The sequence below is a fragment of the Pelophylax lessonae genome, assembly GCF_965119305.1.
Source record: "Pelophylax lessonae genome assembly, chromosome: 12".
In the NCBI taxonomy this organism is placed as follows: Eukaryota; Metazoa; Chordata; class Amphibia; order Anura; family Ranidae; genus Pelophylax; species Pelophylax lessonae.
In genome coordinates this window covers 197,852,385-197,876,772 of record NC_138779.1, presented here as the reverse complement: position 1 = coordinate 197,876,772, position 24,388 = coordinate 197,852,385, and the positions used below count along the sequence as shown (strand labels likewise).

General features: G+C 42.1%; 1 protein-coding gene across 1 annotated transcript in view; it reads right to left on the bottom strand.

Moving 5' to 3' along the window:
- Window positions 1-24,388, bottom strand: part of LOC309567691 (phospholipase A2 inhibitor gamma subunit B-like) — a 48,570-nt gene that overhangs the window by 6,302 nt on the left and 17,880 nt on the right. Inside the window, exon 2 of the mRNA XM_082273128.1 lies at window positions 5,075-5,194. Coding sequence (XP_082129254.1) covers window positions 5,075-5,194 — 120 coding nt within the window. The remainder of the gene's footprint in view (window positions 1-5,074; window positions 5,195-24,388) is intronic.

Here is a 24,388-nt window from a genome sequence, read left to right as displayed (position 1 = left end):
GGCTACATTTATAAAACAAAAAAATTATTGTAATGTGCCTAATATGTTTATTTCCTTCCATCATCTGCTCCATCTAGTGGCCATAAATGGTATTTTCTTGAAATACCTCAAATTAAGAAAATACCGCATTATGGCCACTAGATGTAGCTGACGGTCATAGGACATAAATGTATTAGAAACATTATGGCATTTTATGACTTGCTTGAGGCATTCACACAGCAGTTTTTTTTTTTTTTTTATTTACCCTCAAGATCTTAGTTGCAAACTCCTCCTTTTACGCTCCCTAAAGCCCCTCCTTCGCCTGGAACATTTTTTTTTTTAAATTACAGTATACATACCTTAAAGTGGAATTGTAGTATGGCTAAGGGTAGGCAGCTCTCTCCATATACATACCCCTGAGTGTGCCCATTTTACAGCGCCAGGTACATGCATCATGTATGATATTATTAACCACTTGCTGACCAGCCGCCGCATATATACGTATATATGTGGCAAAGTGGCGCTATTGTGCGAAACGACATACCCGTATGTCGTTTTGTTCGATAGCTACTAGATGGCGCAATCACGTATTTTGATTGGTTTGCACAAAAGTTATTGCGTCCACTAACTAAGGGAAAGATTTATGTCATTTTTATTGATTTTTTATTTTTTTAAAGTAATGGCAGCGATCTGCGATTTTTAGCGGGACTGCGACATTGCGGCGGACAGATTGGACCCCAACATTTTTGACACTTTTGGGGGTACCAGTGACATTACTACAGTAATCAGTGCTAAAAATATGCACTGTTACTGTAGTAATTACACTGGCAGGGAAGGGGTTAACATTGTGGGTGATCAAGGGGTTAAATGTGAGCCTAGGGGAGTGATTCTAACTGTGGGGGGGGGGGGGGGATGTGGCTTGTGAAATGACCATAGAGACATGTGATCCTATATAGAAGGATCACAGGCGCTCTGTGATCATTCCAGGGAGAAGAACGGTCAGCTGTGTTTACAACAGCTGACTGTCCTTCTCTCTCAGCGGGGAACGATCGCTGCCGCTCCGATTGCCGCCTGCCCGCAGCATCAGCTTCCCCGCTGATGAGCGGGAGCGTGCGGCCGGCGGTGTGTGCTTGCCCCCTAGCCTCCTGCTCACGATCGCCGTACAGTTATGACGGTTTGCACATGATTGGCTGCCTGCCGCAGTATATCTGCGGCGGGCGGTCGTAAAGAGGTTAAGGGTAGGCACTGATGTAAATGTACAGTATGCATAAAATGACAATACATTATATAAATATCTGTAATAAAAATAATACAACTATCATTGCAATCCGAGTTGGGTCTAGACATTTTTGAGGTTCCCTCATACATTGGCCATGATGGAGGAGAGTTTGAACTCCCGAAATGTGCTGGCTCCCCCATTGAATATAAAATAAATTTATGAAAACAAAATATAAAAAAAAAATAAAAAAAGTTGGCCTCTTCAAGCATTGTTGTGGCCCCCCTAGGCTAAAGTGGGGTACACACTATAAGAAAATTGGGCGTACGATCGTCCGATTTTCCTCGTTGTTTCAGAGCAAATCGGAACCGATGAACGAAAATTCGTATAAAAATGCTCATACGACAAAGGCTTTTTTTTTTTCGTTGTTTATTGTTTCTGATCATGCGTAGTCTTTCTTTTCTGATTTTTCTTGTACAAAATTCGTACGAAAACGGTACACATTAAACTAAAATTGTTTGTTTTTTCCCATACAAGAAAAATTTTGGAGTTTGTCCCTTCGAGAATTTTCGTACGAAAATTCTGAATCGTCTGTAGAAAGTTCTGTGCACACTATACGAAAATTGTACATAGTTAGATAGTTACATAGTTACATATAGTAGGTGAGGTTGAATAAAGACAATAGTCCATCTAGTTCAACCTGTACAGGTATGTGTGGCCGTAATCATCTCGCATACCCCTGAATGTTCAGATTCTTGAGATGTACGTCTAAGAGTCTTTTGAAAGTCACCATACTTCCCGCAGAAACCACCTCTTGTGGTAGAGAATTCCACAATCTTGTAGCCCTAACAGTAAAGAACCCCCCATGTTGCCTGAGGTTAAAACGCTTCTCCTCTAATCGCATTGTATGCCCTCGTGTCCTCATGCAATCCTTCTGACTGAATAGCTTTTTTTCTATGCTGAGATCACCATTGAGATATTTATAAATTGCTATCATGTCCCCTCTCAGGCGTCTCTTTTCCAGGGAGAATAAATCAAGCGATTGCAGATGCTCTTCACAATTAAGGTCCTCCTTGTTGCCCGAGGTTAAAACGCTTCTCCTCTAATCGCATTGTATGCCCTCGTGTCCTCATGCAATCCTTCTGACTGAATAGCTTTTTTTCTATGCTGAGATCACCATTGAGATATTTATAAATTGCTATCATGTCCCCTCTCAGGCGTCTCTTTTCCAGGGAGAATAAATCAAGCGATTGCAGATGCTCTTCATAATTAAGGTCCTCCAATCCCCTAATTAGTTTAGTTGCCCTTTTCTGGACTTTCTCCAGCTCCAACACATCCCTCCTGAAGACCGGCGACCAGAAATGGACAGAGTACTCCAGATGTGGTCGGACCAGAGTTTTATAAAGTGGAAGGATTATAGTCTTATCTCTGGAATACTTCCCTTTCAAGCTGCCGCTTGACATTGCATGCTATTGCTTAGTCTATCCTCTACCAGGACTCCCAGATCTTTCTCCATTTTTGATTCCCCCAAAGGTTCCCCCCCTAAAGTGTATTGTGCTTTTATGTTTTTAGTCCCCAAGTGCAAAACCTTACACTTCTCCACATTAAACCTCATTTGCCATGTCGTTGCCCACTCCGTTATTTTGTCCAGGTCATTCTGTAGGATATCTGCTTCATGCTGTGCAGTTATTGACCTGCCCAATTTTGTGTCATCTGCAAAAACTGATCTACAGAATCCCGTCCTCAATGCTGTTTATGAATAAATTGAACAGGGTTGGTCCCAAGACTGAGCCTTGGGGGACCCCACTTACCACCTCAGTCCAGTCTGAGTATGCGCTATTTATTACCACCCTTTGGACACGCCCTTTTAGCCAGTTCCGTATCCAAGAGCAGACCTTGCGGTCGATGCCTGCAGACCTTATTTTATAAATTAAGCGCTTGTGGGGAACTGTATCAAACGCCTTAGCGAAATCCAGGTACACCACATCCACTGGTCTGCCCCTATCTAGCTCACAGCTCACCTCCTCGTAGAATGCTAAGAGATTGGTTTGACAAGAACGCCCATTTGTAAACCCGTGCTGGGTACTGCTGATGATGTTGTTGTCTTTAGCAAACTCTACAATATAGTCCCTTATCATCCCCTCCAGAAGTTTACATACTATCGATGTCAGACTGACAGGCCTATAATTTCCCGGGATATGCCTCTGCCCTTTTTTGCATATCGGAATCACGTTAGCTTTCCTCCAATCCCCTGGTACCATCTCCTGTCCTAATACTGTCAGCAAAGATCAGGAACAGTGGTCTAGATATAGTCTTACTAAGTTTTGTGAGTACTCTCGGATGTACGCCATCCGGGCCTGGTGATTTATTTGTGTTAATTTTATCCAGCCTTTCCCTGATTTCACCCTCTGTTAGCCATAGTGGCAAGTCCTGTGTATTACTACTAACCATATAGTCGTGTACGAAAATTCTTTGGACCAAAATGTTTGCCTGATTTTCTTATAGTGTGTACGAGCCTTAACGTCCCTGGCGGCATTCCTGAGTGTGGCTCGGGGTTATTTTTCAGTACCAAAAGTGGTAACCCTGAGCCACACTCAGGATTACCCCACAATGTTACTCACCTTCCCTACGATCCCCCGCTGTCCTCCCCGCCATCCTCCCCGGCGTCCTCACAGTCTGTCCCCGCTCTGTGCACGCCCGATGCCGGCACTTGCCTTCCGGTTCGCTTCCCTGTGAGCGTTGTGACGCAGGGTAGTGGAACCGGTGGCAAATTCAAAAGTGTAAATACACCAAATGACATGATACAAAGCTGTGATCCTAGCGGATTACACTGTATCATCCCATTTCACCACAGGATTTCACCTGGTGACTTTTCCAGTGCCCTGCCTGTGCATTTCCAGTGCTTTGTGCCTGGAAAATTTTGAACGACCATGGCGTCCAAAAAGTGTTTTTTTTTTTTTGCGCAAAAGCGCTTTTAGATGAGCTGGAAAAAAAATGACAGTGAAACGGAGTTACTTGAAGAACTGAGCGATAGCGATTCTTGGGAAAATTCGTCATCAGGTACGGAAAGTGACGACAGCGACGATTCTGATGTCTCTTTCTGGCACATAGCTTGTGGAATTTGGGAAGTACATCAAATGATTCTTCAGAATTTCCAATGTTCCTAAATAGAAGGCGCACAGGCGCTCTGAGAGAGAGAACAACGGTCTGCCGTGTTTACAATAGCTGACCGTCGTTCTCTCTCCATGGGGAGCGATCGCGGGTGCCTGGCAGCAATCGCGGGCACCGGCCCCGTGGAACGGCATCCTTGCTGCCTAATGGGGGCACCCCCAGGAGCGCTCCCGCAAACGCCGTACAGGTACGGCGGTTCATGCAGCCAAGCCAGCCTGCCGCAGCCTGCGGTGGGTGGTCGGCAAGTGGTCAAGGTGGCAATTAAACTCACTTAGCGCCTTATGTGTATAATATCAGCCTCAGAACCTGTAAAATACGTGCCCTGGTTTAAAGGGATGGTGTGGCAACCCTAGTCTTCTCCCCTCAGCCGTCCTCTTTGAGGAGAAGATCAGAAACCTTGCTGAATATTTTGGTGTCCTCGTCCTCTAGGGTTGCCATCTCATCCCTTTAAACCAGGACACACATTAATTACACAGGTTCTGAGGCTGATTAAGGTGGTAATTAAACTCACTTAGCGCCTTATGTGTATTATATCAGCCTCAGAACCTGTAAAATAGGATGTGGCAACCCTAGTCTTCTCCCCTCAGCCGTCCTCTGAGTAGAAGATCAGAAACCTTGTTGAATATTTTGGTGTCCGTCTCCTCACAGTCACAAATTATACCGTGTGTGTTTTCGATGGGGGGGGGGGGGGGGTGCAGGTCAACTTACCTGTCTGAATCTCGGTGAGCGTAGTAACACACGTGTCTTGCGGCGGTACACAGGGCCTCTCCTTTTCTTCACAGTTGTCTCCATTGTTGTTGTTACAGTGAAAGCAAGTCAAGGAGAAAGCTGAAAAACAAACAAAGTTGGTACATGTGGGTCACTGTTATGGCTCTTAACAAGAAACAGGAATGCTCTGTCCCATTGGTGGGATTTCCCCTCACTTCCTGTCCCATAGCCAAAACAGGAAGTGAGAGGAAATCCCTCCAAAGAGAGGTGATCCCTGGTTGTCACCAGAACTAGTGTCTCCATTGGAAGATTGCCCCTCTATTCCTGTTCTGGTGACAACCCAAATTTTGGTATTTTCTTGATCACAGTCACCATTCAGAGGGTTAATCACAGACAGCAATAAAACCCTTGACAGGTGTTCTAATCCCTCTCCACTCCATCCAAAACAAAAATAAAATAGTTTTGTCTTTAATACCTTCAGCGCCGGAAGGTTTACCCCCCTTCATGACCAGGCCATTTTTTTGTGATACGGCACTGCGTTTCTTTAACCCTTTGCAGGCTAAACCTTTTTCTGACATTTGATGTTTACAAGTTAATATCAGAATTTTTTGCTAGAAAATTATTTAGAACCCCCAAACATTTTATATATATATACATATATATATATACTGTATATATATATATATATATTTAATATATATATATATATATATATATATATATATATATATATATATATATATATATAATATATACATACAAATAAACATGAATATATATATATATATATATATATATATATATATATATATATATGTATATATATATATATATATATATATATATATATATATATATTAGCAGACCCCCCCAACCAAATAAATAAATAAATATATTATAGCCTTTTACTGACATTTGTTGTTTACAAGTTAATGTCAGTATTTTTTGCTAGAAAATTATTTAGAACCCCCAAACATTTTATATATATATATATATATATATATATATATATATATATATATATATTTAAATATAAATAAATATATATATATATATATTTTAATATAAATATATATATATATATATATATATATGAATATATATATATATTTTAGCAGACCCCCCCAACCAAATAAATAAATATATATATATATATATATATATATATATATATATATATATAATATATACAGTAAAACCTTGGATTGCGAGCAGAATTCGTTCTGGAAACATGCTTGTAATCCAAAGCGAATTTCCCCATAAGAAATAATGGAAACTCAGATAATTTGTTCCACAAGTCCTTTGGTTTATAGTCTATATACAAAGATTATAGCAATATGATAGGTTGAGTAACCATAAAATGTCCATCCACAATATGCAGTCTTCCCAAGGGGACTAGAAGCAAAATCTAGCAGAGCTACAGAATATAATAGAGATGAGAGGCACCTCTAAGTGTAGCAATATGGTTACATTTAATGAAGGTTCAACATTTAGCAACTCACATGGTTGATCATTAAAATAGGCACACCTAAGTATGCAGGCATCCGGGGTAAAGCTGTCCACATAGACCATCTTCTGAATCACCGGCTCTCACCACTGTCAGTCTGCAATCCTGACCGGGAAGAATAGCCTGCAGTAGAGTGATCTGAAAGTGAGGCTTTGAATCACTCGTGGAGTGCAGCGGGGAAGGGTGTGATGAAGATGGCTGTGCAGAGGATGGGTATGTGGACAGCTTTACCCCGGATGCCTGCATACTTGATGTGCCTGTTTTAATCATCAAACATGTGAGTTGCTTCACTTTAGAGACTCCTCTCTTCTTTTTTATACATGACGCTACTTGTATATCAAGACATCGCTTGTATATCAAGTCAAAATTTGTTTAAAAAATTTGCTTGTCTTGCAAAGCGCTCTCAAACCAAGTTACTCTCAAACCAAGGTTTTACTGTATATATTTTTTATCAGAGACCCTAGAGAATAAAATGGCAATTGTTGCAATATTTTATGTCACACGGTATTTGCGCAGCGGTCTTTCAAATGCAATTTTTTTGGGTAGAAATACACTTTCATGAACTTAAAAAAAAAAACAAAGCAGAAAAGTTAGCACAATTTTTTTCTACAATTTGAAAGATAATGTTACACCAAGTAAATAGATACCCAACATGTCATGCTTTAAAATTGCGCACGCTTGTGGAATGGGGATAAACTACCGTATTTAAAAATCTTCATAGGCGACATTTTAAAAAATATTAACAGTTACCAGTTTAGAGTTACAGAGGAGGCATTGTGCTAGAATTATTTCTCTCGCTCCAGCGACCGCGGTAATACCTCACATGTGTGGTTTGAACACCGTTTACGTATGCGGGCGCAACTTGCGTATGCGTTCGCTTCTGCACAGGATGGGGCACTTTAAATTTTTTTTTTTATTATTTTATTATTTTTTTTTTTTATTTTTACACTGTCCATTTAAAAAAAAAAAAACGTATCACTTTTATTGCTGTCACAAGGAATGTAAACATCCTTTGTGACAGTAATTGCACTTTTCCACTGCAAGTACCGGCTAGTACCGGCTCGGCTCTACTCGGCCCTGCTTGGCCCGGTTTGCTTTTCCACTGCGGTACCGCATGGTATAGTGTCGGAACGGTTCGGTACGGTACGGCATAGGTTTGCTTTTCCACTAAAGTAGTACTAAAGTTAAGTGGGTGGGATAACAACGGGGTGGGTGTGATTCTCTGACCAATCAGTGGCTAGTAGTGACTGCATGCAAAGGATTGTGGGATATGGTACCAGTTTGGTACCTGTTGGAACCACAATCGAGTAGGTACTGTTTTTTCAGAGCCGTACCGTACCGTTCGGTTCCATGCAGTGGAAAAGCAAACCTATACCGTACCGTACCGAACCGTTCCGACACTATACCATGCGGTACCGCAGTGGAAAAGCACAAAAGCGTGCCGAGCCGGTACGGTTCTATGCAGTGGAAAAGCGCCATAATAGGCAGTGACAGGTACTCTTTATGGAGGGATCGGGGGTCTAAAAGACCCCAAATCCCTCCTTTGCACTTAAAAGCATTTAAAACGCCAAGTTTAGCTGTTTTGAATGCTCTCATTTAAAAAAAAAAAAAAATCGGGTGCCTTTAAGGCTCCAATACCCGAAAATGATGTCATAACATCACTTCTGGGTTTTTACATCGGAGACCTGTTCAGAGCCGAATTTGGCTTTGTTCGGGTCTATAGCCAGCCAGCAGACGTGGCGACTTTGCGCAGACAAATTAGACACATTTGTGACACTTTTTGGGGATCAGTGACACTAATACAGTGATCAGTGCTAAAAAATATGTGCTGTCACTGTACTTATGACACCGAAAGCTCTATTTGTGGGAAAAAAGTGATCAATTTTGTTTGGTACATCGTCGCACGACCGCGCAATTGTCCGTAAAAGTAATGCAGTGTCGAATCGCAAAAAATGGCCTGGTCATTAAGGGGAAAAACCTTTCCGATCCAGAAGTGGTTAGGTACCCAGGTGGGATTTCATGTCATTATTCAAATCCCATTTTTGCAGATGGGACCTGTTTTTGCATGCACACTATTGTATCATGCAGGTGTCGGAAGATGCGTTTCACCTCTAATGTCCTTGTATCATGTTTGGTAGATCTGGTGTACAATTACTATTTTTAGAGGATAAATCAGGAACAGGCTGTGATGTCCTCCGTCCTTGTGATCTGAACACACTGAACTAAGTCAGCACCAGAGGGAGATCCAGATTGTGGCGTATTAGTAAACTAATTGTTATAGAGGACAGGAAATTTCCACTATGTTCCACCCTTCATTTATACAGTATGCAGATATCATTACAGTGGGAAAAATAACCATTTGATCCCCTGCAGATTTTGTAAGTTTGCCCACTTACAAAGAAATTAAGGATCTATATTTTTTTTTTTATCAGAGGTGTATTTTAAATGATACAGACAGAATATCAACCAAAAAACCCAGAAAAAACACCTTACAAATGTTATAAATTAGGTTGCAGTTCAGTGAGTAAAAGAAGTATTTGATCCCAAAGCAAAACATGACTTAGTACTTGGTGGAGAAACCCTTGTTGGCAAACACAGACGTAAGACGTTTCTTGTGGGGATTGAACGATTATCGGCAAAGCCGATATATCAAGGGCCGAAATGCCCTTTCCCCAATATATCGGAATCGGCCCCTGAGGTTACCGATATTTCGGGAAAGTGCTTGTACCGGAGTAATGCCTGCAGCTAGAGTCATCACCCCGGTACCGGTGTCCATAGCCGATGGTGGGCTGTCTTGTAATGACAACCGATGCGGCTGAGAAGCCACTCAGATGGCATTACAAGGAGCGGCAGGGGTTGCCCCCCCCTTCCCGCTGCCTTACGCGCAGAGTTGTATAAAGTACTCGAAACCCATACTTGAGTAAAAGTACAAGTGCTCGATCAAAAAGTGACTTGAGTAGAAGTGGAAGTGCTCGATCAAAAAGTGACTTGAGAAGAAGTACTAAAGTATTCAACATTTTTTGTACTTAAGTATTGCAAGTAGTTTTTTTTTTAATTTTGCTACTCAAGTACTGAAAGTAAAAGTACCAGTAGTTTTTTTTTTTTTTTTTAATTTGCTACTCAAGTACTGAAAGTAAAAGTACAAGTACTGTGTTATGTAGTTATTAAAGAAAGAAGTCAAAAGTTTATTAAAGTTAAAGTTATTAAAGCAAGAAGTCAAAAGAAGTCAAAAGTCAAAAGTACACATGACATTATACACATTTTTTTGAGCTTCATGAAACCTGCCATCTACTGTTCTGGCAGTGGTAATTTTTATAATTGTAACGAGTAACTATGCAGCGCAAAAAATAAATATCGGAGTAGAAGTATTGAAATAATTGAAAAAATGTAGTGAAGTAAAAGTGGAAGTAGGAGAAAAAAATTCTACTCCAGGAAAGTACAGATGCCGCCTTTCGGTACTTAAGTACAGTAGTGAAGTAGTTCTACTTAGTTACTATACATCTCTGCTTACACGGCTCGCCCGGGGCTCCCGTCCCATCAGGAGACTCGGGCAACCAGCCTGCACGGCCGCCGATGAGGAGACCCAATCAAAGCCGCATTCGGCTCTAATCAGGTGTCCATTTAAAAACCCAGAAGTGATGTCATGACTTGGGTCATGTTGGGTACTCTGCGCCAAATTCAAAAAAATTACAGCATTCAAAACAGCCAAACTTGGCGCTTTGAATGCTTTTAAGTGCAGAGAAGGGGTTTGGGGTCTTTTAGACCCCCAGATCCCTCTACAAGAGTACCTGCCGAAATTTTTTTTTTTTTTTAATGTACGAAAATATCGGCCGATACCTATATGCGATTACCAAAATATCGGTATCGGCAATAAAAAACTATATCGGTCGATCACTAGTTTCTTGTAGTTGGTGACCAGGTTTGCACACATCTCAGGAAGGATTTTGGTCCACTCTTCTTTACAGATCTTCTCTACATCCTTAAGGTTTTTTGGCTACTCGAAGTTTCATCTCCCTCCATTAATTTTCTACAGGATTAAGGTCTGGAGACTGGCAAGGCCACTCCCGGACCTTAATGTGCTTCTTCTTAAGCCACTCCTTTGTTGCCTTGGCGGTATGTTTTGGGTCATTGTCATGTTGGAAGACCCATCCACGACCCATCTTCAGTGTTCTGGCTGAGGGAAAAAGGTTCTCCTCCAAATTTTACAATACATGGCCCCATCTATTGGCCCATCAATGCGGCAAATTCGGACTGTACCTTTAGCAGAGAAACAGCCCCAAAGCATAATGTTTCCACCTCTATGCTTGACTGTGTGGATGGTGTTCTTAGGGTCCTAGTCAGCATTTTTCTTCCTCCAAATACAGAGAGTCGAGTTAATGCCAAAGAGCTTAATTTTGGTCTCATCTGACCACAGCATTTTCTCCCAATCCTTCCCTGGAATATTTAGATGTTCATTGGCATGACTGTACATGTGCCTTCTTGAGGAGGGGGACCACCATGTTTGGAGAAAGAAAAATGATGACTATGATCTCAAGAAGCCATCCCTACAGTCAAACACGGAGGTGGAAACATTATGCTTTGGGGCTGTTTCACTGCTAAAGGTACAGACCAACTTTGCCACATTGAGGGGCCAAGTATTTTAAAATCTTGGATTAGAACCTTCTTCCCTCAGCCAGAACATTGAATATGGGTCATGAATAAGTCTTTCAGCATGATAATGATCCAAAACCTACCGCTGACTGCTAAGGCCGACACCTGACCCTTGATAGTACTCAAGACCTTTTCGTGCTTGGTTGCAGAAGCGGAGGAATCATCCTCACTATGATTCAGGGCGTGTGGTTGCAGACCCAGCAGGGTGACCCACGTCTGCAGTGGCCGAATCAGATTAAGGATCTGAAGAGACTGATGAGGCAGGGGAAAGCGGGGGCGCTTTATGCCAGCTCATCGCCCAACAGCCACCTCCTACCGGAGCACAAGGGACTCCAAAACCGCCGTAAGTGCATCGATAGATGGGTGGCACCTGGAGGGCCCCGAAGCCCCAGAGAGGGGATCAGGTGGGGAGATGTGCTTCAAAGACTCCATGAGTCACCAGAGAGACTCCACAAAAAGCGTAAAACACTGCTAAGGGACAACCCCCACTGCCCTGGCAGCACCACCCGGGTGCCAGTCACAGAGCACCAATTGTTCCTTAGCAGAGAAGGAGAGAATTCCACCAGACTCACTACACCGCAGAAACCAGTCACCGCAGCCACCAGGAGAATCTGCACTGCACGAGCGGTGATCAGGAAATGAAAGGATCCAGGAGTAAGCACCAGGGGATGGGGTGGGGCTCCCACCGCCGAAATTGCCACCCAGAGGGCTCCACTGTCATGGCCGCCACTATTTTCAATGGCAAACCACCCCAAAATGGCTGCTGTGCATTGAGCACACAAGCTACAAGAAAATGGCAGCCCCGCGTGGCACCACAAGGTTTCCAGGGACCCAGGAGGGATTCCAGGCCTCAAGGACAGGCCGAGGCCGGAGCCCCCACCAGGTACAACTCCCCCCCACACAGCCAATCGTCTGGTCGCCAGCGGCGAACCGCCTATATTGCCAGCATAGCACCCTGCCCCCACCCCAGGAGGTGGACCAGGCCACCACACAGACCCAGCATAATGGGAGGGGGGGTAGCATGGGGGGAGAGATGAAGGGGGTGCCTGATGGGAAGGAGGGGAACCTGGGGGTCCGACCGTCCCAAGAAAGAGCCCACGTCCACCCCAAAACCCATCATGGGGAGAGGGGGGACAGCTACATAACCCCTCGCCATCGAAATGGGGGGGCTTCGGCCAGGAGAAAAGCTGTGACTCGGGCCGAGACACGGTCGTATGCGACCTCGCAAAACATTTAACTTGCGGCCGACCTAGCGCTTAGCTGAGGTCTGCACGCGCTTCCTGGCCAGACTGGGGTAACCACTGGATTTAGATTATCCAGCCCGTCGCCCAGTCTGGCAGTTGATTGTAGACCTCACAGGAAAAAAACAGGAGACAAATTCTATCTAAAAAGAAAAAATTGCCAGGACCCCAGAAGGAACTAGGTCCTTACTCCTGACTAGGCATGACTGCCCATAGGTGTAGCCAGACTTTTTTTCTGCCTAGTGTCCTACTTCTGTAGGGGGGCAACATAACCCAATGGTTAAGAAGATCAGGAGCTGTGTCCGTCACTGAACGAAAGAGAAAATTATTTTTCCTACTCTCTACTATAATAATGGTGAATAAACGTAATAAAAAAGTCCCAAAACGTGAAAAACATAATATTGGGTGAATATGATAATAATTCAAATAAACACGTGCTGTGTTATCCTCCTACTGCTGTGCAATGATCCACCACCGCATGCAAATCTGCTTACCAGATGGCACAAGAAATAGGGCCAAACAACCACTAAAGTGGTATGCCAATGTTCAACGGCCTCAGCAGGACCACCAACAAGATGGAGATATAGGGATTATCCCAGAGGAGTGCCCACTATCAGAGGAGGGAAGGCAGTATGTATCACCTCACCAATAGGCTAGCACTCATCCCACGCTCACGGATCCAGAGGGCTCCAGACATCTGCCATAAAAAGAAACAATAGGGGCTCCATAGTGTAAACCAGTTAAAACATTTATTAGAATTAAAGGAAAACCACTTACAAACTGCAGATCAATAAGCGCTAAAAGAAACAAGCCGACCAGTTTAACACTGGTTTTATATCCTTCCGGGTAATGCTTTTGACGTCAGCACGCCGTCATCCAACGGGTTTCGTCACAGATGACGTCTTCCTGGGGTGTCAGCAGTGTGTCGAGTGAAAGGGGGTACTAGGTGTGTATCCCGAAGATCATTCATCCTTACAAGTCATCTGCATAGAAACCTAATCCTAGATTAATCTGGTAGCAAGGGGAATCTGCAGCCTGGCTGCATCTTCAGACGGGAGTCCTCATCTGCTGTGAATAGATCAAGTTAGAGTATCCCACTCTTCCCTTCTCCCATCACTAATTTAAATAAAACAAAAAAAAACCCACTACTGTACATACCCCTGGACTGTTCATTGACTGAGCCAAAGAGTTAAATTGTGCATGCTGCAGTTGCTATCGGTAACCCAGGGGGATCCCAATTTGAACAATCCAGCAGTCCTCAAGGGGGCAGTGCTACATGCATTAGAAGCTGCAGCAAGTCAGATAGAGTCCGCCTCATTTCCTGGCTGCAGGATGTGCCGCATTATCTCTTACCTGTATGCTAATGCCGCCTGCCTAGGAATGCCGTATGCTAATGCCGCCTGCCTAGGAATGCCTACTCCTCCAGACTGACAGCCGCCCATCAAAACATTTTGATTTTTGCATAACTCCTCCCAAGAGCCAACCCACTGATTACATCACAGCTGAGGGCTCTTGGGAGGAGTACTGAGGCAGGGTGCTTTGATGTTATCAGGAAGCTTTGTACAGCACCCTGCCAGGCCCATCCCACCAGTAATGATCTGCCTTCATTGCACAGATAATCACAGAGACCCAGTGATGATATCACTGGAACTAAAAAAAGGCATGTAATGTAAACGGAAAGGTTTTATTTTACATTTTCATTAGCATGTTGGGGAGAGGAACCAGGGAAGGCAAAATATAAGCAGATCAAAATTTTAAATCTGATCGCTTCCAGAACTGTCACCTCGATGAAAGGCTTTGTTGGTGAGTGCGGCACAAACTGTCCTTCACACAGCGATCGTCCGCTAATGCTGAAAACATGTAAAATGAAGCAGCTTTGAGGTCCGATGGGGATTTGGAAAGAGAACGCAGAGAACTGACATCACATTCCTTTTAGCAGGGTATTGATCTCACTTTGAAGAGGCGCTCTCCATCTGGCGAATGTAGATCACAGCAAGGCATTATGGGTAGATGTACATATCATTGGCTCTCTTATTATTAGTGGGGGGGGCAATTTTGGATGGACTTGCACTGTGTGAAATGACTAGCTTGTAGTCTAGAGCAGAGGTCTCCAAACTTTCTAAGCATGAAAGGGCAAGTTTATCATCAATCAGGCTTTAGGAGACTGGACTGTGGCCAGTGTGAGTAGAAAATGCTTGGTGGGGGCAATGGCAGTAAGTAAATTACACAGCCTCTGTAGTCAGTAGAGAAAGAAATCATGCCCCATCATTGGTGTCAGTGGGAGGAATAGTGCCCCATCATTGGTATTGGGGGGGGATAGTGCCCCATCATTGGTGTCAGTGGGAGGAATAGTGCCCCATCATTGGTGTTAGTGGGAGGAATAGTGCCCCATCATTGGTGTCAGTTGGCGAAATCATGCATCATCATTGGTATCAGTGGGAGGAATAGTGCCCCATTATTGGTGTCAGTGGGAGGAATAGTGCCCCATCATTGGTGTTAGTGGGAGGAATAGTGCTCCATCATTGGTGTCAGTTGGCGAAATCATGCATCATCATTGGTATCAGTGGGAGGAATAGTGCCCCATAATTGGTATCAGTGGGAGGAATTGTGGCCCATCATTGTTGCCAGTGGGAGGAATAGTGCCCCATCATTGTTGTCAGTGAGTGGAAAAGTGCCCCATCATTGGTGTCAGTGGGAGGAATTGTGCTTCATCATTGGTATCAGTGGGAGAAATCATGCTTCATCATTGGTATCAGTTTGAGGAATAGTGCCCCATCATTGGTGTCAGTGGGAGGAATTATGCTTCATCATTGGTGTCAGTGGGAGGAATAGTGCCCCATTATTGGTGTCAGTGGGAGGAATTGTGCTTCATCATTGGTGTCAGTTGGAGAAATCATGCTTCATCATTGGTGTCAGTGGGAGGAATAGTGCCCCATCGTTGGTGTCAGGGGAAGGAATAGTGCCCCATCGTTGGTGTCAGGGGAAGGAATAGTGCCCCATCGTTGGTGTCAGGGGGAGGAATAATGCCCCATCGTTGGTGTCAGTGGGAGGAATAGTGTCCCATTGTTAGTGTCAGTGTTAGGAGTCATGCCCTATTATTGGTGTCAGTGGGAGGAATAGTGCCCCATCATTGGTGTCAGTGGGAGGAATAGTGCCCCATTGTTGGTGTCAGTGGGAGGCATTGTGGCTGATTGTTGGGGTCAGTGGAAGGAACAGTGCTTCATATCAGTGGGAGAAACAGTACCCTAGAGGCCAGATAAAGGCAAGCAAAGGGCCACATGTGACCCACGGGCTGCAGTTTGAAGACCTAGAACATACACAAACTCCCACAAGTAGACTAAGGCTAAGTTTAAAAAGAAAAGAGCGACAATTCTGAAAAAAAAAAAAACTATATTTTTCACTTTCTGTTATATAACATTCTCTTTAAAAATCAAAATTTTTTAACCTTCCAGGCCAATTTGTTTTCTGCTACATATTTTTGTTTAAAAAAAAAAAAAAAGTGACAATTCTGAAAAAAAAAAAAAATATTTTTCACATTCTGCTATATTACATTTCCAATAAAAAATTTAAAAATCAAAATTTTTCATCCTTTTAGGCCAATTTGTATTCTGCTACATTTTTTTGGTAAAATAAATCCTAATAAGTGTATTTTAATTGGTTTGTGCAAAAGTTATCGCGTCTATAAACTAGGGGAAAGATTTATGTCATTTTTATTTATTTATTTATTTTTTTTACTAGTAATGGCGACGATCAGCGATTTTTAGTGGACTGTGACATTGCGGCGGACAGATCGGACCCCTAACTGACATTTTTGACACCTTTGGGGGGACCAGTGACATTACTACAGTAATCAGTGCTAAAAATATGCACTGTTACTGTAATAATGACACTGGCAGGGAAGAGGTTAACACCAGGGGCGATCAAAGGGTTAAATGTGTCCCTAGGGGGTGCTTTCTAACTGTGGGGGGGGGCTTTGTGCATGAACGGAGAGACCTGTGTTCCTAAATAAGAGGAACACAGGATCCCTGCGTTCATCACTCACAGAACAGCGGTCTGCCGTGTTTACATTGGCAGACCACCGTTCTGTCTCCACGAGGAGCGATCGCGGGTGCCCGGCGTCAATCGCGGCCACCGGACCCGCTGATCGGCTTCCTCTGTGGGGAATGGGGGCATGTGCGTCCCGCGAAGCGACATACAGTTAGGTCATTTTGCGGGACAGACCCGACCTGCTGCAGTTAAACTGCGGCGGGCGGTCTTTAAGTGGTTAGCGTATATCTAAACCTAATGTAATATAATGCAGCTTACCAGTTCTAATTGTGGTGACTGCATTGCATTACTTTAGTTTTTTTTAGCATCTTTTTTTTCCTTTACAGTCCACTTGGTGATCCTGCCAGTAACACACTTCCTGTCAAACAGGACCGCAGAACCCCCCCTTCTCTTAACCGTTTGCCGACCGCCACACGACTATTTACTGCGGCAGTCAGCCCCGTACAGGCAAAGCGACGTAGGGCTACGTCGCTCGCCTACGAGCCTCTAGGGGGCGAGCGCACGCCGCCGGATGTGCGCTCCCGCCCCTGCTCGTTCCCTGACATGTCCGCGCGAGTGACCGGCGGCTCCGATGTCCCCTTGGAGAGGGAGAAAGGCAGGCGGCTGATGTAAACAAAGCCGCCTGTCATTCTCCCTGGTGTAACTGCAGAGACTATATGATCCTGCTATGTAGGATCATATCTCTCTGCGGTTACATCACAAGCCACGCCCCTTTACAGTTAGAATCACGCCCCTAGGGACACACTTAACCCCTTGATCACTAATAAAGTTAACCCCTTCCCTGCCAGTGTCATTTTTGCAGTAACAGTGCATATGTATAGCACTGATTACTGTAGTAATGTCACTGGTACTCCCAAAAGTGTCAAAAATGTTAGTCAGGGGTCCGATCTGTCCGCCGCAATGTCGCAGTCCCGCAAAAAAAATCACAGATCGCCGCCATTACTAGTTAAAAAAAAAAAAACAATAAAAATTACATAAATTTCCCGTAGTTAGTAAACGCGATAACTTTTGCGCAAACCAATCAAAATACGCTTATTGCGATTTTTTTTACCAAACATATGTAGCAGAAAACAAATTGGCCTAAAATGTTAAAAAAATTTATTTTTTACATTTTTTTGGGGAATTTCATATAAAAAAATGTGAAAAATATTGCTATTTTTTCAAAATTGTCGGTTACTTTTACTTTCTGTTATAAAACATATCCAATAAAATAATTTTTTTCATAAATGTAGGCCAAAATGCATTCTGCTGCATGTTTGGTAAAATAAAATCCCGGTAAGAAAAGGGCGATTGAACAGCGAGGAACCCATGAAGGTTATCCACTTGCCGACCGCCAGCAGTCCATATACTGCTGCAAGTCGGCACTGTCCTGCGAAACTACGTAACTGTACCACTAGAGGGGGCGCGCGCCCGCTGCCAGAGGTGTGCACACAGGGGGAGCCAATCAGTGGGTCCGGCAGGCACTCGCAAATGCGCCCTGTGGAGACAGAATGGCGGTCTGCCGTTGCAAACACGGCAGACCGCTTTTCTGTCAGTTATGAACACAGGAAGCCTGTGCTCCTCTTATTTAAGAACACAGGTCTCTGTGTCCATGTAGCAAACCCATCCCCCATACAGTTAGAAAGCACCCCCAGGGGACACATTTAACCCTTTGATCGCCCCTGGTGTTAACCCCTTCCCTGCCAGTGTCATTATTACAGTAACAGTGCATATTTTTAGCACTGATTACTGTAGTGATGTCACTGGTCCCCCCAAAAGTGTAAAAAATGTCAGTCAGGGGTCCAATCTGTCCGCCGCAATGTCGCAGTCCCGCAAAAAAAATCGCAGATCGCCGCCATTACTAGTTAAAAATATAAATAAATAAACATGACATAAATCTTTCCCCTAGTTTGTAGACGCGATAACTTTTGTGCAAACCAATCAAAATACGCTTATTGGGATTTTTTTTTACCAAAAATATGTAGCAGAAAACAAATTGGCCCTGGTGTTAACCCCTTCCCTGCCAGTGTCATTATTACAGTAACAGTGCATATTTTTAGCACTGATTACTGTAGTAATGTCACTGGTCCCCCCCAAAAGTGTCAAAAATGTCAGTTAGGGGTCCGATCTGTCCCCCGCAATGTCGCAGTCCTGCGGGAAAATCGCTGATCGCCGCCATTACTAGTTAAAAATATAAATAAATAAAAATGACATAAATCTTTCCCCTAGTTTGTAGATGCGATAACTTTTGTGCAAACCAATCAATAAACACTTATTGGGATTTTTTTTTTACCAAAAATATGTAGCAGAACACAAATTGCGCCAAAATTATGAAAAAATTAGATTTTTTTACATTTTTTTTATTGGAAATATTATGAATGTAAAAAAATATTGTTTTTTTTTTCCAGAATTGTCGCTCTTTTTTTGTTTATAGCGCAAAAGATAAAAATCGCAGAGGTGATCAAATACCACCAGAAGAAAGCTCTGTTTGTGGGATAAAAAGGACATCAATTTTATTTGGGTACAGCATCGCACGACCGCGCAATTATCAGTTAAAGTAACGCAGTGCCCTATCAAAAAAAATCCAGTGGTAGTAGGTTAAAGGAGCGCCCCGATGTCAAAAAATAAGAATGCAACTTGGATCAAAAGATCATCATTTTAATGATAGTAACAGAACATGCCAACACGTTTCGGGTGAACAGAAACTCCCCCTTCTTCAGGGCTATTGGAGACAAAATTAAAAAAACATACAAAAAGGTATACAGTAACTTGTATATAAAACATGGTATACATAAATTAAAATACAGATAAAAGCCTATAAAAGTCAGACAATTGCGTAAAAAAATTGCATAAAGAAAACAGTTTCCATATCCTGTATCTTGGGGGGGGGGGGGGTCAAAATATAATTCTAATAAGAAACACACTCCTTATAAAAAAATAAATATAAATAATAATAATAATAATAAATAAAAATATAATATAAAATTAATAAAAAAATAAAAAAAGAATTTGCAAAAAATTTCCTGGTCATTAAGGAGGAAAACCTTTCCGGTCCAGAAGTGGATATAGTCAAAAATAAGAATCCAACTTGGATCAAAAGATCATCGTTTTAATGATAGTAACAGAACATGCCAACGCGTTTTGGGGGCACAGAAACTCCCCATTCTTCAGGGCTATTGGAGACAAAATTAAAAAAACATACAAAAAGGTATACAGTAACTTGTATATAAAACATGGTATATATATATATTAAAATACAGATAAAAGCCTATAAAAGTCTGACATTTGTGTAAAAAAATTGCGTAAAAAAAAAAACGGTTTCCATATCCTGTATCTTGGAAAGTCTTGGGGGGGGGGGGGGGGTCAAAATATAATTCTAATAAGAAACACACTCCTTATAAAAAATAAATATAAATAATAATAATAATAATAAATAAAAATATAATAAAAAATTAATAATAAAAAAAAAATCTTAAAAAATTGCCTGGTCATTAAGGGGGAAAACCTTTCTGGTCCAGAAGTGGATATAGTCAAAAATAAGAATCCAACTTGGATCAAAAGATCATCGTTTTAATGATAGTAACAGAACATGCCAACGTGTTTTGGGGGCACAGAAACTCCCCCTTCTTCAGGGCTATTGAAGACAAAATTAAAAAGACATACAAAAAGGTATACAGTAACTTATATGTAAAACATGGTATACATATATTAAAATACAGATAAAAGCCTATAAAAGTCCGACAATTGCGTAAAAAAAACTGTTTCCATATCCTGTATCTTTAGGGGGGGGGGTCAAAATCTAATTCTAATAAGAAACACACTCCTTATAAAGAAAAAATATATAAATAATAATAATAAATAAAAATCTAATACAAGATTAATAGAAAAATTTAAAAGAAATTTGCAAAAAATGGCCTGGTCATTAAGGGGGTAAACCTTTCCGGTCCAGAAGTGGATATAGTCAAAAATAAGAATCCAACTTGGATCAAAAGATCATCGATTTAATGATAGTAACAGAACATGCCAACGCGTTTCGGGGGAACAGAAACTCCCCCTTCTTCAGGGCTATTGGAGACAAAATTAAAAAAACATACAAAAAAGGCATACAGTACCTTGCATATAAAAAATGGTATACATATATTAAAATACAGATAAAAGTCCGACATTTGCGTAAAAAAAATTGCGTAAAAAAAGCGGTTTCCATATCCTGTATCTTGGAAAGTCTTGGGGGTAAGGGTCAAAATCTAATTCTAATAAGAAACACACTCCTTATAAAAAAATAAATATAAATAATAATAATAATAATAAATAAAAATATAATATAAAATTAATAATTTAAAAAAAAAAAAATTGCAAAAAATGGCCTGGTCATTACGGGGGGAAAACCTTTCCGGTCCAGAAGTGGATATAGTTAAAGCAGTAGAATACCGCTGGAAAAAAAAAACTTGCAAGACAATAGCATAATGTGCCAGTGTGTATCGCATACTAGCACATTATGAAATACTTACCTTAGAACGAACCCCCCGCACTGGTTTCTGGTCACTGCTGAGGAAGCTGACATATTCCCTCGGCGTTCGCAGGCTCTGGCGTTGTAAGTGGCCCCAGCCACGATGACGTCACCTCGCACTTGCGTGCGGTAGCCCTTCGTTCCGGCAAGGAGCCCTTCGTTCCGGCAAGATACGCTGGACCTTCAGAGCGCATGCATACAGGGCGAATATCTCCTAAACCGTGCAGGTTTAGGAGATATTCATTTTACCTACAGGTAAGCCTTATTATAGGCTTTATTATAGGTTTACCTGTAGGTAAATATCACCAAGCGAAGTATACTACTGCTTTAAAAAAAAAAAAAAAATTTGAAACTGTGAAAAAGTAAAAGGATTTTTAAAATGAAAATGAAAAGCAAATCATATTTCCTAAAATTTTGTGATGGTTCTTGAAGAATGCTTCACAAGACGTCTAATTGCAGTCCCGGAGAAAACCATGCGTAGGCGACACCCTATGGCGGCGCTTTCATACAAGACAGCCACAAAGTGATGCTATTTTCAGACTGTACCGCAACGCCCATAAAAGAGAAGATAAAATTAGATGTTTTTCAGCCTTTTCTCCCCACTAAAGAAGAAACAAGCTTCTCCATATCCAGGCTGACTCTGATAGGAATCTCTTTCCCTTTCTACAAGGGCTGTACCCAAAGTAATGCAAAAGCGGGCATAGCTTCTTTATTAACCACTTCTGGACCGGAAGATTTTCCCCCTTAACCACTTAAGCCCCGGAGGATTTGGCTGCTCAAAGACCAGGGCCGATTTTGCGATTCGGCACTGCGTGACTTTAACAGACAATTGCGCGGTCGTGCGACGCTGTACCTAAATGAATTTGACGTCCTTTTTTTCCCACAAACAGAACTTTCTTTTGGTGGTATTTGATCACCTGTGCGATTTTTTGATCATGCGCTATAAACAAAAAAAGAGCGTCAATTTTGCAAAAATAACAATATTTTTCACATTTTTTTATATGAAATTCCCCCCCAAAAAATGTAAAAATCAGAATTTTTAACATTTTCAGCCAATTTGTTTTATGCTACATATGTTTGGTAAAAAAAAATCGCAAAAAACATATTTTGATTGGTTTGCGCAAAAGTTATCGCGTTTACTAACAAAGGGAAAGATTTTTGTCATTTTTTTTTTAACGCGTAATGGCGGCGATCTGCTATTTTTTTTGCGGGACTGCGACATTGGGGCGGACAGATCGGACCCTTGACTGACATTTTTGACACTTTTGGGGTTACCAGTGACATTACTGCAGTAATCAGTGCTATACATATGCACTGTTACTGTAAAATGACACTGGTAGTGAAGGGGTTAACTGTATTTGAGAGGGAGGGGCTGTGTGTGTCCCTAGGGGTGTGATTCTAACTGTGATTGGCTGTGGCTTGAGCTGTAGAAACAGTGATCAACGGTCCTACATAGTTGAACCGTATGATCACTGTTCCTACACAGGGGAGAATGACAGGCGGCTTGTTTACATCAGCCGCCTGCCTTTCTCCCGCTGTCACGGACGATCGTGAGTGAGCGGCGGACATCCGGCGGCGCGCGCTCGCTCACCAGAGCCTCACAGGCTACGTCACTTTGCCTGTGAGGGGCTGACCGCCGCAGTATATGTACTTGCGGCGGTCAGCAAGTAGTTAAACACTTCTGGACCGGAAGATTTGCCCCCTTAATGACCAGGCCATTTTTTGCAAAATGGCACTGCGTTACTTTAACTGACAATTGCGCGGTTGTGCGACGTTGTAGCTAAATAAAATTGATATCCTTTTATTCCCACAAACAGAGCTTTCTTTTGGAGGCATTTGATCACCTGTGCGATTTTTATTTTTTGCGCTATAAACAAAACAAAAAAACTAAAAAATATTATGAATATGTTTAAATATGTATGTATATATTTTTTGTACATGCATGAAATGTCCTTATCCATGCACATATATGAATGGCCATATTTATGCAGGTGTATGTAATTGTTACCATTTATGTTAATGTTAAACAAATATTTCATAAATAATAAAAATCCATTATCTTCATTTTTATTTATTTTTTCCATCATCGACTGCCTCATATAAAGTCCCAACATCCCCTCATGTGTTCTATAGGAACTTAACTATTTTATATGCATTCATTTTACTACTGCCAGTACCATGGCAATTATGTAATTTTATTAACCCCTCCTTTTTAACATATATATTTAGTTGCCATTACCATGGCAACTTTGCATGAATATGTTATTTTTCCTTTTTATTATTTTCATACCTAACTTATCCCCCCCTTATACCACATTTACAATTTTAATTTTTCCCTTTTCCCCCTTCCCCCATTTTTTGATTTTATAAACAAAAAAAGAGCGACAATTCTGGAAAAAAAAAAAAACAATATTTTTTGCTTTCTGCTATATAACATTCCCAATAAAAAAAATTAAAAATCCAATTTTTTTTCATAATTTTTGGCCAATTTATATTCTGCTACATATTTTTGGTAAAAAAAAATCACAATAAGAGTATTTTGATTGGTTTGCGCAAAAGTTATCGCCTCTACAATCTAGGGGAAAGATTTATGTAATTTTTTTTTTTTTTTTTACTAGTAATGGCGGCAATCTGCGTTTTTTATCGGGACTGCGACATTGCGGTGGACAGATCGGACCCCTAGCTGACATTTTTGACACTTTTGGGGGGGCCAGTGACATTACTACAGTTATCAGTGCTAAAAAAAATATGCACTGTTACTGTAATATTAACACTGGCAGGGAAGGGGTTAATACCAGGGGGCGATCAAAGGGTTAAATGTGTCCCTAGGGGGTGCTTTCTTACTATGTGGGGGTTGTATTTACTAAATGAACACAGAGACCTGTGTTCCTAAATAAGAGGAACGCAGGATCCCTGTGTTCATAACTGACAGAACAGCCGTCTGCCGTGTTTACAACAGCAGACCGTTGTTCTGTCTCCACGGGGAGCGATCGCAGGTACCCGGCGGCAATCGCCGCCGCCGGACCCGCGAATTGGCTTCCCCTGTGGTGAATGGGCGCACACGCGCCACCACCAGAGGTCCTGTGAAGCGACGTACAGTTACGTTGTTTTGCTGGACATAGCCGACCTGCCGCAGTATATGTACTACTGGCGGTCGGCAAGTGGTTAACCAATTCTGGGCCACCTCCTGTTGAGACCCCCCTGTGATCCTGGGCCCCCTAGAAGAGGACTGACTGTCCCCCTCCCTATCAGTGGCCCTGCTCACAGGTAAGCCTTAGATTGCCCCTAGATGTTAACCCCTTCCCAGCCAGTGTCATTAGTACAGTGACAGTGTACTCATACAGTACCTCCCAACTCCCTGATTTTGAGGGACTGTCCCTGAT